At 40.7% G+C, this 13,819-nt stretch overlaps 2 protein-coding genes across 3 annotated transcripts; one reads left to right on the top strand and one right to left on the bottom strand.

Annotated features, from left to right (window-relative positions):
* Positions 1-149: 149 nt before the first annotated feature.
* On the bottom strand, positions 150-3,481 carry LOC116035664 (opioid growth factor receptor-like). 2 transcript variants are annotated; one of them, XM_031278878.2, is made up of 8 exons: positions 2,859-3,481; positions 2,489-2,551; positions 2,349-2,390; positions 2,197-2,251; positions 1,708-1,786; positions 1,563-1,629; positions 1,340-1,488; positions 150-1,235 (listed from the first exon to the last, which is right to left on the bottom strand). In XM_031278878.2, exons 1-8 carry the CDS (start codon positions 3,366-3,368, stop codon positions 857-859), a joined length of 1,344 nt encoding a protein of 447 aa, XP_031134738.1. In that variant the 5' UTR covers positions 3,369-3,481; the 3' UTR covers positions 150-856. The 2 variants fall into 2 exon arrangements, with proteins under 2 accessions (XP_031134738.1, XP_031134747.1); XM_031278887.2 differs by having other exon boundaries at positions 2,349-2,387; positions 2,859-3,480.
* A 4,747-nt stretch (positions 3,482-8,228) lies between these two features.
* Positions 8,229-13,046, top strand: LOC116035623 (potassium channel subfamily K member 15-like). Its single transcript, XM_031278813.2, has 2 exons — positions 8,229-9,151; positions 11,883-13,046. Exons 1-2 carry the CDS (start codon positions 8,869-8,871, stop codon positions 12,830-12,832), a joined length of 1,233 nt encoding a protein of 410 aa, XP_031134673.1. The 5' UTR covers positions 8,229-8,868; the 3' UTR covers positions 12,833-13,046.
* Positions 13,047-13,819: the final 773 nt, after the last annotated feature.

Raw genomic sequence — 13,819 nt, 5'->3', positions numbered from 1 at the left:
TGCCCCAAAGTAATGTGGAATGCTTAACTTGATTTAGTAATAGTGATTCTGCGTGGTAAGGAGTCACATGATGGCCATTTATGCCAATGAATGCGTCTTAGGATGTTGCTGTTACTCCAAAATAATTAGCTGCTTTTCGGCATCCTGGGTCATACCACAAAATTGTTAATTGCAGTTCATATCCACATTTATCTAAGCACAGGTGGGGTCTCAACACAAGTCATCATACTAATGCAATCTCAGAAGATGTAGCTTTACATCTTGCAAAAGGTGGAGAAACCTCATCAGGGAAAGACAAGAAATATTTTTTGAACCAAATAAGTCATTTTTAATTAATACATAAAGAAAACTTGGGGGGGGGGGGGGAGTACATGACCACTATTTGACATTTTAGCCACAGATTTTAGACAATGAAAATTGGACAATTGTTTGACCGTCAAAACTGATGAGCAATTCTTAAAAAATGTCCATCTGTCCAAATGTATCCACACCAAAAGAAGCACATTACAATTGCATATTTATGATTTAACATATTTAGTTCAAAATATTGCAACTTTGTTTTTGAAAGTCAAACCAAACTGGATAAAAGAATAGAGGTTTTGAAACAACCGTGAATACTAAAGTAAACAGAAACATTTGCATAAATAACTGCTGTAAAACATTTTTTTATATATTATCTATTTGTGAAGTTTCGTTGGCATTACAAAGGTGCAGTTTGATTGACAACTAACATCACAGCATTAATGTCCTGTTCCTGAATCTATGACGATAAGTATGTAGTACATACTGTGTAGTATAGTATACATTAGTATGTAGAATGGCTTTGGAGCACAGTGACAAATTATGCTTTGGCAGCTTAATTTGTCTGGTCTTTGGCTTCATCTTCCTTATCCAGACTGAAATACTCACAAACCTCTTTTTTGCCTTTCACTCGCTTTTGTGGCTTTGACGCTGACTGCTCCGACCACATCATCTGAATTTTCTTCGGGCACCACACAAACTCATCTTTGCGGTCATAGTTCAAATAGGCAAACTTGAGGAGCCTCCTGCGTTGTTTCTTATCAAGGACAGCAAACACGAAGTAGTTTAGAACACTCTCCTTGACATTTGGGAGTTCTTTGTGGACGAGAGTCTCCTTCAGGAAGAAGCGAACCAGGGGGGCTTGGTAGTGAGGATACCCCAGGGTTCCCTGGCACTTCAGGATGCGGGTGATGCGCAGGTTGTTATGAGTGTGACTGTCAAATACAAACAGTAAAAAGGCAAAAAAAAAAAAAAAACAGACATTAGATGGTTTTTATTACTTTTAGTGAACCATACGTTATTAAAATTCAGAGATCACCTGTTAAGGTTATCAAATCTGTCTCTCCAGTTTGATGCTCTCTCGACTTCTCCTGTGTTTTCATCACACAACCTGATACCATAGAAGTCCAACATGAGCTCGTACGACTTCAATAGATTGGCCTTTGCGGAGCTGTTTTGGCAAAACTCCTAAAGGAAAGGCAAGACTTATGTCAGAATAATGTCTTTCAAGATTTTTAACGCGTTAGCTTTTAGCAGTTTACCTTTATTTCTTCTTTTGTCAGAGTACTGGCCTCATAGTTCATCCCTGGTTCCTGCAGTGGGAACAACCTTTGAGAGAAACAAATTACAAATGTTATAAACAGTAACTAAACATTTTAAATTACATCTTTGATTATAGTTACTTACCATTGAATGTAGGAGTGTACAAACTCCAGTTGATCATACTTGGCGTACCATTCAATGTGGAATTGGTCTATGTAGACACCTGATAACAAAAACAAAAACACCATAAGTAGATCAATTTGTAAATAGTTGCACAGATTAAAATGAATCCAGGCCTGATGTTTCTGCAACATAAGAATTGTCTTTTTTTGCCTTGCTTTTCTAGTCATTGCTGTTCTCAATGAAATACTGAACTGTTTTACACCTTCAGGGCTCTAAAAGTTATTCAAATGAAACGTGAGAAATCTCTTTGGTCAACCTGCTCACGGACTCATCGTCCTGCTGTGATGAGGGGTGACATGTAGACATCACTTTGTTTGAATTAATCCTTAATCTAATTAAAACATTTTTTTCTGATGCAGATTTATCCTGCATTTATATTTATTTGACAAATTCAAACACAACGTAGAGCTTGTTTAATTTATGTCCATGTGCTTGTAACTGTAGGCCTACCGTCAGGTATAGAGGGCGTTAATCCGAGGTAGAACTTCAAATTAGGCTTGTCATCCTACTCAAGAGAAGAGAATTGCACATAGATATGTTTTGGTAATAATCACATCATATAAGTCACATAAACACACAGTCATGTGTGTAGGCCTACTTACATATACTGGATTCATGAAGGGTTTCGGCCTGTTCTGGGTCTGCTGCGAAATATAAAAGAACAATATGTGCTTGATTAACGCTTTAAAACATGGGACTGTGTGTGTGTGTGTGTGTGTGTGTGTGTGTGTGTGTGACTTACAGGGTAGTCATGCCTGTAGTTCTGCATGTCTCTTGCAGCATTTTCAAATCTGCTGAACTTGTACTAGTACACAGAAAATAATGAAGGTCAATATTTAAACTCAAGACATTTAATGAGGTCTAAATTTCAAAAGGTAAATAATTTTTGCCAAGTCACCCTTGCCAAAACAAATTTTGAAAACTGTCTTAAAATTGCAGTAAAGTAATTCCCAATATGAGATTATGGAGATAATAACAACAATTAGGTCACCGTTAGATCACACCTAAAATCTAAAAAATAGAAAGTGATAATAAATGCAGGCCCTCTCATACAGCAGTAGGCCTACAGCAGGCCCATGCTAACAGGGCAGCAGGCGTCTGGTTTAACTCACATGTTTGGAAGCCGCTGGTCGCCTGCTCCTCATGAATGTGTTCGTCTGGTGCTCCTCGGTCTCGATCTCCCAGGTTGAGTCATAGCCACAGTACAACTCGTCTGTGGTTTCAACTCGATACTCCTCGTCCTCGCTGTCAAACTCATCACCATCTTCGTCATGTCTCGGCCGCTTGTAGGCGAGATCTCGGTTGGAGTCTGCGGCCTTCTTACCGGCGGCGGCATTCTCATTTTGACCCTCACAGCGAGACTGCTCGACCACCTCCTCTAACTTTTTCTCCACCTTCTCCTCTGGGCAATTTTGTTGGTCTTCTACGTTTTTTTCAGGCTTACCTTGACTCTCCACGCTCTTAGGCCAAGGTATCGGTACAAATCCGATTCTTCTTCGTATACAGCACCCTAGACAACATAGTTTGCGCCATAGCCACTCAAAAAAAGAATAAGGTCGGATGTAACTAAACCAGGCCATGATACGCACAACAAGTCTGAGGGGATACATCACGGTCCTCATCTGCGATTTATGTGCTGTACATGTTCGCCTGTTTCACTTTCACTTTCTCTGAATTTCTCTTTACAGAAAACAGAAACTTATTCCACGACAGCTAACGCCCACAAACTACATTATCAGGTTCAGGCTGTTATCTTATGTTGTGTGGCTAAAGTGAAATAAACAGAAATACTTATTACCTCTCTCATGGGTTAAGTTTGAAAGAGACATTTTAACAATGTAATTTAACAGTATTTGCAGGTTATAAGTGTGGCAGAACTTGGTTGAAAAGTTAACTTAACCCCACTTTTTTTATACAGCAGTTACTTCAATGCTAACAGGCCTTAACTGATAACTTTCACTTCTGCAAATCTAAAACAGGGAGCACATCAGGAGTGTTAAGAGTTAGCTATTATTGGGCAACATTTCAAAGCATCGTCATTTCCTGATGGAAAATCAAAATTTAGGGGGGCTCAAGCCCCCCTAAATTTAATCTCAGCACCTCTAAAAATTATAATAATAAAAAACTTGTCAGTTAGTGACAGAGGACAAACAATTACAGGTTCAAAGGGCTTGAAACTGGTTTAATATCCTGTGTCGCTGTGGCCGATGCAATGCACCTGTAACCCAGTCACCGGAGAAACCTAGTGTTGGCCAATCGGAGGAGGTTGTGCCAGACTCCCACCTTTCTGTCAGAGGGAGAGCAGGAGTGCGGTTGTGAAGTTTAATGTTGGTAGTCCCCAGAGAAGAAGAAGTTGGTAATTTCATGTCGCAGATTAAAACCCAAATTGAAACGTACATAAGCAACTAAAATTGCTGAATGTTAGAACATTGTCTGAAATTGGTCGTTATTACTGTGACTTATAAAGGCTACGTTCAGACTGCAAATCCGGCCCAAAGATTTTTTTGGGGTGAAGTGACTAGGTCAGACTTCTTCAGAAGTAGTGTGAACACTCAAATCTGGCCCAGATCAGATTTTTTCAAATCAGATTCAGGCCACTTCCATATGTGGTCCTGAATCAGACCCAGGTCTGATTTTTTTCAATGCGGCCACAGTGTGAACAACCAAGGCGGATTTGATGCGAATTTTACATCAATAACCCTCGCTGCGCCCTCTCTCCCTGCGGGAAGGAATGGGCCCCCCTGCTCCCGGTGCGGCTGTCAACTGGGGCGGACTGTCCTCAGTGCGCCCCAACTGCATTGCATCGCCAGGGCGGGGATCGGCTTATGTAAAAGGTGTCCGGGGTCTGCGGCGATGTCGGCAACCCACCCAGAATGGCCAAAATAGCCAATTTGCTCTCTTTCTCTTCATTCTTCTCCTCCTCAGCACCTGCTCATTAATGTTACGGCTGCCATTACACAAACATTTTGAAATAAAAGCGAAAATGCTTACTTCCTCCATAACCTCCCTAACTTTAGTGCAACAGCGTGCTGCGTCTGATGTCATTGTTATTGTTCTTTTATGCATGCGGGTCAGTTCGAAACCGCAAACAGTTCACACTGGAATCTGATATAGGCCACATTTTAAAAGGTAATGTGAACAGCCAAACAAAAATTGGATCTGAGCAAAAAAAATCTGAATTAAGCATTAAGACTTGTGGTGTGAACATAGCCAATGTGTCAGGTTTAGTTCCATCAATAGTGTGTCAAAAAACGTTAGCTGACGTTGTTGTTCAGTAGCTAGCTCAGAGATTATCAGATAATGAAATTACTGATTTAGCCATGGGGGTGTTTTGCATGCACTATATGCGTGTCAAATTTGCATTGGGGGCTGAGCCCCCCTAAAGGTCTGATCCTAGAATCGCCCCTGATGTAGGCCTAAGCAAGGCATTTTAATGAGTCTTAATTGGATAGCCTAATTAACGGATATGTTAATGAAGTGTATTATTTTAAGGTATTTTATAGGGGTGGGGGGGAAATCGCTACAGCATAGTATTGTGATATTTTCCCGTGGCAATACTGTTTCGATACACAGACGCCAAGTATCGATATTTTATTATATATGTGTTGGTCAGTTTGTCTGCTTGACAATCCCATTTTGCAGCAATAAAACTGAAGTGAGATGAACAAACGGAGAAATCTATCTTTTTAGATAAAACAGATGTTGACAAAGTTTCCTTTTTGGGACATTGTTTGAAATTGGTGAAAAAATTGAAGTTGAAAAAAACGTCATAAATTGCAATATATCGCAGAATATTGCAATATGTTTAAAATTGCAATAATATTGTGTCGTGACATAAGTATCGTGATGATATCGTATCGTGAGGCCTCTGGTGATTCCCACCCCTAGTATTTTATAGCTATCCCTTAAAAAGGACCTTAATGTTAATTGTTGTTATGTTAACCTTAATATATTACAATCCAGCAATTTATTCATTAATTATCCCACATTTGAGGTGAAGCACTGAATTTGCAAATGAATTGATAGATTTACGGGTTATCTGTCCTTTTGTAAATTTGAAGGACATCTGAGGATCTCTGGCTAACACACCAAACTCCTTCATTTAGATTAAGATTACGTGTTGTTTGTCAAGTAAATCATAAGTCCATTTCAACCACTGTCAGGAAACTCACAATTGAGCCTTCCAAATGTTATTAAAAAAATATGTCTATTATGTATTATTAATTGATTTTTTTTTTGTGTGCATGTAAACTATACTTCGTGGGTCTCATTTATGAAAAGTAAAAAGACATTAGTAACTAATTGTATTTGACAGCCATGACAGTACCCTTTTTCTCATCCATCTATCATCCAAGAATTCCCAGGTGAGAAATTAATCTTTTCAAGATGATCAACAAAATATCCAAATAATAATGATAACAAGGTTCTTTGTTAAAGACATTCAATTTGAATTTATTTTATTTTGATTTATTTCTTTTCTTTGCCTATCCGACTCATTTGGTACAAACCGTGGGCAACAAAGCCGAGGTAGTCTACTCGCCAGGACATTCACAGGAGGAAATTACCTAGGTGCCAAAATATAGACATTTTTACTTTAGCTCTGTGATCTTGTACAGAAAATGACACAATGACTATCATTTCAAAAAACAAAGACCGCAGTCAGCTACAATTTACCATCATTTGAGAAAGCAGTAATCCATATAACAAAAAAAATAAATACAACACTCCATCCTCACACCAGGTACGTCAACCAGAATGATGCACCTCTCCCTGAAGGTGACATAGATTTTAGAGACCACGTCCGTGCCCTTTTGGCTAATAAGGCTCAAAGGACTGTTCACATTAGCTGCAAAGTTCAGGCCTGTTTCCTTCTGTGACACTGATGACATGTCACCAAAGAGCCACCCGCCTAGAAGTTCATATAAAGGTTTTTTTTTTTTTTTTTATTAAACCGGCTTTGAAAAGTTTAGTTTTTTATGACCAAAATACACTGTCTCTGTAATATGATCATCATCTTTATCTCCACTGCCATCACCCGCTGTTATCAGTGTAAAGATAGCATCATGTTTGCAGTATATGTCCCCGCCTAATTTTCTACGGGGATGGCACTTGGACAGATGAGTGTCTCGACTCCAGTCAGTGGACATCCTGCTTGTAATGTCTTCCTGTGCAAGATAAAGGGATGCTGGAAGCGTCCTGTAGAGCAGACAGATATGAGATGAGCAAATCAGATAATACAGCATCATTATTTCATGGCTGGAGAGTTGTTAAACCCTGGGATCCTTGTGAAAAAAGTCAATTGTCCTTCACAGTGATTGCACAGTATAGTGCTGTTTGTACTGTGGGTTATTTGTTTCCTATACATACATTGTGAAATCTACATAAAGAACTGATGTTGAATAATACTGATGTAAGCTCTGTGTGCTCTCATTAGGTGGACTCTGGCAAGGCTATTATCTCTCAGGGACTCCTTTCAAAAGGAGATAATTGCTCTTACCGCCAGTGGAGAAAATCAAGACTTGTCTGCATGTTACATTGTTAACATCTGCTCAGCAATAGAGTTATTTGTGCTTACTAAAGCGGGATAAGGTCCTGTACTGTCTCTGGAAGATAAAAACATGGTGTAGAGATAGCCATATGTTCTTTATGGAATGGAGGCAATAAATGTGGATTTAAATGACAGATCTCAGGCTCTTTATGGCCCTGGTTTAGTGCATGAATGGGTCCCACAAATTAGAATGTGCTCATGAAATAGATGGAAACGTCATGCAGGATATGAAACTGAAATAACTTGCAGTATGGAGCTATACAGCAGTCAGCCTATTTTCTGGTTGCTCTGCTGTGAACCCAATTAGCATGACACTGAGCAAAAAACCAGCAGATGCCACAAAGAACCTAAGCGAGGCTCCATGGACCAGGCCTCTGTGTTGTTACACTGACAGACAGATCATCTCTACTGTCTCTCGCTCTCTCAGTCTCTGTGGTGGACTTAGTTAATGACGAAAGCTTGCTGGATCACTCAGCGACTAAGTGTGCTTGATAAAGGTCAGCGCTGCCACCAGCTAATGCTTCATCGCTCAGAGTAATACTTTAGCCGAGCGTATTGTGAATAGACTGCACATGAACGCTTCACAGGGCAAAATAATCAAGAGAGTAGAGTATGGAAAGCACAGCTGGTTCTGCTGTGCTGCTCTGTGGTAGACACAACACACACACACACACACACTGACACTTTTGTATCCCAAACCTCTCCAAACACAAGATCAGTTATTAACAGAGAGTAAGTCTGAGAAAGTGTGCAGCATAAATACTTTACCATGGATAATAAAGAGGGAGGGAAAGCAATGATAACTGATAACTAACACATTTACTCTGACTAATACTATGTGTCTATGTTTTTAGTTATGTTTCCTTTTCAAAATTCTTACTCCTCCCTCAGTGAAAAATCCTGAAAAAAAAGAATACATAAATAATACTGAAAAGTCCATTACCAGTGTATGTGCACTAGAGGTTTTGACATCACACTTGTGTAAGTTGATATTAAATCAGGATTGGCAGTTGTGATGTCACAAAATCACGCTCGTGCAAAGTCAGATTTAAAGTGAGCACAGAGAAACCTTCCCTCTTAAGCAGATACATGTAAAAACAGCCTTCTGGTGTCAAACTGCACAAACATCATGAAACATCAAAGTGAAGTAACAGTAAGCAAAACACATTTTGAGTGGAAAGGGACTTCAATTCATTTGCATCTGTAGACAGGGTGCACTTGTGAGTGCACCTGTAAGATATACTTTGAAAATACAGTAAACGAGGTCAGACTAACATCCCGTGGAAAGGCAATGTTCTGCCAGCTGCTGAGCTCAGGTAGGCCTATAACCTGTGCAGACACGCGGGTTTGGTGCAATTTCACCTGATGACAAGCTAACAGAACAGGCTACAATTTCAGCACACAACCTATTTTGGTCGTATGCTGTAATCCTTGCAGGCTAAAGGGGCCTCAACACATTACTAAAGACGTATGGAGTTGATGGAGGATGATCATGTGTGCGTCCGTACCTCTGAGCAGCAGCAGCACCCTCCCTCCCTCCCTCCCTCCGCTCCGCGCGCACTCCGGAGTTGAGGATGAAGACGCAGAACATCAGGACCCTCTCTCTCATCCTCTCCATTGTTTTCTACCTGCTCATAGGAGCCGTCGTCTTTGACGCACTGGAGTCGGACAGCGAGAGTTCGAGGGAAAGGACGCTGGAGCAGAAGCTGAACGAGCTGAAGAACAAGTACGACTTCACCGAAAATGACTACAGAGAGATTGAGCGCGTGGTCCTCCAGTCGGAGCCGCACCGCGCCGGGAGGCAGTGGAAGTTCACCGGCTCTTTTTATTTCGCCATCACTGTTATCACCACAATTGGCAAGTAGGCTACATACTTTTATGATTTCTCCATACCCGCTTCTTATTTGAAAAACATAGGGCAAGCAGCATTCTGCGTCACTGCATGTGTGTGTATGTGTTTCGGCGTTCTTTACAGTTTAAAACGGGAGCCAGCCGTGTGATAGGGCCCCAAGCTTTTGGGGTCACTTATCAGAGGAACAGGTGAAACTTTACAGGGCTGCGGTGCAGCGTGAGGTGTTGCATGAAAATGCTTATTGTGTGTGGTTTTGCAAATGGGAACTGAATTTTGCCATTGTCATTTAACTACCTCAAATTGATTAGCACCTTGTAATAAACGCCAACTTAGTAACTGGCATCGTGACATACAATCACTTAAAGGGATATTCCACCAAATACCTTCATCATATATTTTGATATTACTCCCTGCAGGGTTGGCAGTTGGCCTTAAAACAAACTGTTGTAGTCAACAAGAATTCACAGTGGTTACGTACAGTAACCCTACTTTCTTGGTTGGTAGCGTTCTCCAATCTTCTGGTCTGGGTATTAAGCGAGCTACAATTTTGTGTTTGAATAATCTTCTGTAATCAACACCAATACAGCAAGACAGTGTACACCCGACTTCACTCTCTCTGAATTCACAGCAGACTCCCCACTCAACTGTTGCACGTTACTCTGAGTCCAGGCCCGTAGCCAGCTGAGTGGAAGGGGGGGGGGGGGTTGGAGATGAAATTCTTAATTTTTATTTTAAGATTTGTTGTGGGCATTTCAGCCTTTAAAGGAAAGGACAGCTAGATATGAAAAGGGGAGAGAGAGGGGGAACACATGCAGGTAATCGTCCAGGTCGGACTCGAACCCTGGACCTTCTGCGTCGAGGCATACACCTCTATATATGTGCGCCTGCTCTACCGACTGAGCTCACCCAGACACTTGAAGTAACTTTTTATGCACTAATTTGTGCTGGAATAGCTGGTATCTTAATGAGTACGCTTTTTGATGCACCGAAAATATTTACTACAATGTAACATGTACCACCCTTTTCAGTCCAAACGCACGCACGCCTCAAACATTTTGTTATTGGTGCATAAAGTTAGTTGCGTGGATTATTGATAAATTAGACGTTAGATTGTTACATGTTGCGTGCCAGTTAACACATTGACAAAAGTGGTGCTTTTAACTAGATTAGGGCTTTGGCTTGGTTTAGATACTTTTTTATTTGAGGAGGATTTGAATTATTGGCCGTTGTTACTTTAAAAGACACAACCAAAAACCTGGTTAACAAAAAAAAAAAAAAGATTTAAACTATGGTCCTTTTGGCAGTGAGGGAGGGGGTCTTTCGAACCACCCGAACCCCCCCTGTCTATGGGCCTGGAGTCTGTATGGTATGGTAAACTTAAGTAATTAATATAACCCCAACATGTTATGTGCACAGGAACTTAGGTTAGAGTTACAATGATTTCTCATGGTGACCAGCTTTCACATGAAAATGGGTAAAAAATTATCAAAACAAGAAACTTCTTTCACTTCTTACATTTCTCAAAACATCTCATATATATTTAATTAATACATTTCACTTTTATGCTTTCCATCCATATTCATATGGTGCAAAATACACTTTCCCCATCTTAAATTTCATGCAAAACCCTTTCAAACTTGAGAGCAGGCATGTGTGTTCTGTATGGTTGCAATACAATTGAGCCAATAAAACTATTTCACTTTCCATTCAACGAAATTGCCCCACACGCAAAAAGGATGTGATGTTCTGATGTGGATTATAAATAAATGTTGATCAGATCGATCACTAACTCTGAACAGCGAATGAGTGTGATAATGCACCAAACGCGGTGATAAAACATGCTAGAAAAATAACTTTTTCCAAATATTTTGCATCAGTTTTTCTATTGGCAAACCTACCACATCCAATCAGTAAAAGTTAAAAGAACATGAACTCTGGAAATGAGCGATTGAATTAGTCCCTCGTTCCCTTGACAGAAGTGAATGGGGACAGAGCAAATATTAGTAGGACGGAAGTGTAACGTGACTGAACCTTTACGGTGGGAGAGGTTAAATCATTTGTTCATTTTTATTAGTTCATGTTGTTTGGTAACCTCAATTCCAGCATTCCTGCTCAACTTCAACCTGAACAGAGGTCGAATTAGCCAAAATAAGGGAAAACACCTGTTTGCGCATAGCTTTAAATAATAGAAAGCTGGACTTTCATTGTCTTTTTTTTTTTAAATTTATAAACATTTGCTCTCTGTTAGTAGGATACCTACCCACCTTACATTTTTCTTTAAAGCTGCATTAATCACTTTTTGGCCAGTAGGGAGCAGACAAATATCAAAACAAGCAGACAAATGTTTGACCTTTTCCACCAGCTACAGTAGGTGCTAGCCCTGAAAATGCCTGCTCTCTGGGGTCGATATATATACATATAGATATATAGAGCAGCAGAGTTTGGTGATAATTCTCAGTGATTTTGTCACTATGAGCAGGTTCACTTTAAACAGAGGCATGTGATTAAATGATCATGTCAAAATATTGCATAGGTTTAACCATGGAAACCAGTAAACCTATTTTGTTATGGTTTAACCAATGTTTGAGACCTAATTTAAACTCAGAACCAGACTTGAGACTTGACTTCTGCAGTGGGTGCTAGTGAGCATTAAGCATTCGTAATCTTGATGACTGTAAATCTTTCTAGACATTAAACTTGACATTATGTGACCTGCAATATACTGTGACTTTGTAGGTTATGGCCACGCTGCTCCACGCACTGATGCTGGCAAGGCCTTCTGTATGTTTTACGCTGTGTTGGGCATTCCACTGACACTGGTCATGTTCCAGAGCCTGGGCGAGAGGATCAACACTTTTGTCCGCTACCTCCTGCGCAGAGCCAAGCAGGGCCTGGGTTTACAGAAGACGGAGGTGTCCATGGGGAACATGGTCCTGGTGGGTCTGCTGTCGTGCACAAGCACCCTGTGTATCGGAGCTGCAGCTTTCTCCCATTTTGAGGACTGGACCTTCTTTAATGCCTACTACTACTGCTTCATCACGCTCACCACCATTGGATTTGGGGATTTTGTGGCTCTGCAGAAGAAAGACGCTCTGCAGAAACGCCCCCCCTACGTGGCATTTAGCTTCATGTACATTTTGGTTGGGCTGACAGTCATCGGGGCTTTTCTTAACCTGGTGGTCCTGAGGTTTCTCACTGTCAGCACTGAGGAGCCTGACGTGAGGCCTGAGGCCAGGGAAGAGGAGCTGGGAACGCAGCCTAAGGACACGCAGGGGGATAGGGAGGTGTTGGAGGCAGAAGCAGAAACTGCTGATGTTAGCTTTAAAGATTGCGAAGATGGACACAGCAGCCTGTGCAACCTGAGCCTTCCCATGGGGGGGGGCACCAGCTGTATGGATCTCCTCCCCTTTCCTGTTTTATCTGAGCGCTCAAAGCTTTCCGAACCCAGCAGACTCAGGGCCTTGTTTTCCTGCATGTGTTTTGGCCTGGACATTTACGACAGCTCCTCTCCGCCTCACCGTGACCAGGCGAGCGGCCACAGCAACCCCGTCTTTTACAACTCCATCTCCTACAGGGTGGACCAGGCCTCGTGCAGCTCCTGCCCCGCCTCGTCACAGGCCTCCCCCAGCAGCATAGCTCTCTGTCTGGGCAAGAACAATCCTCACACCAGGAGGAAGTCATTATAACTCTCTGCACCTTTGACCTAGTGGCCTTTGTTTTGGACTTTTTGTACACACCACAGGATCCTCTGATTTCCCTCTTGGTGGAACAAATTGATTAGTGCTTTCATAGTCATGAATGTAGCAATACTTGCTACCGGATAAAAAATGTAGCATATCATAAACATCCTTTACAGTTTATAATGTATTTTTCTACAATAAATATTACCGCTAAAGAGAATTATGTTGAAAACTAATTAAAGTATGTGATATCTATAAACCCATGTTATTCACCATTACTGTCCCAATATACTGCATGTACTGCATGTAATATAAAAGGCATTGACAGGAAGTATGTGAAAAATGCAAAAATGCTACTTTGAAAGCTTTCAAAAGTTACTTCACACTGAAAGAAGTTGAACTATACAGCAAAGAAATCTAGTTTGGTTAAGTAAAGCTACTTAGAACAAGTAGTTCAAACTACTTTGTAAAAAAGAAATCAAATTGAAAATGTACTAGAAAATTATAATAAAATAAAAACAAAAAAGTCACATGCCAGCAAAAAATGCCACTAAAAAAAAATATGTGCAAGGAATGTCAGCTTTAGTCAGACACCTGCCTTCCAGAAACTAGAGTCCAGGTGGGGTTAGTGCACCAAGCAGGATTACTAGCCAGGTAACTTCTTAAATAGCATGCAGCAATTTATCTCAACATTGGTTAATAAATAGCAACCAATATGTATGACTAATTAACACCTAATATATTCAAGTTTAGTTTTTCCAAATTCAGATTCATAACATTAAAAACTATAGCCAAATATTTTTCACAGGCGAGCTGACATCCCAGCTTCCTGAAATACCCCTGAGACCTAAACCTGTCCTTAACAGAAATGGCCGTCTGATGAATGCATTGCCTGGGCATGTCATCACAGCGGTGAGGATGAAAGAAAAAGGTGCAGTGCTGGTCAAAAGGGGTTCAATTACAGTAGAGAAGCAATGGTAAAATAAAAATAAA

Source organism: Sander lucioperca, chromosome 6 (assembly GCF_008315115.2).
Source record: "Sander lucioperca isolate FBNREF2018 chromosome 6, SLUC_FBN_1.2, whole genome shotgun sequence".
NCBI lineage: Eukaryota > Metazoa > Chordata > Actinopteri > Perciformes > Percidae > Sander > Sander lucioperca.
This window is presented reverse-complemented; position numbering and strand designations above follow the sequence as displayed.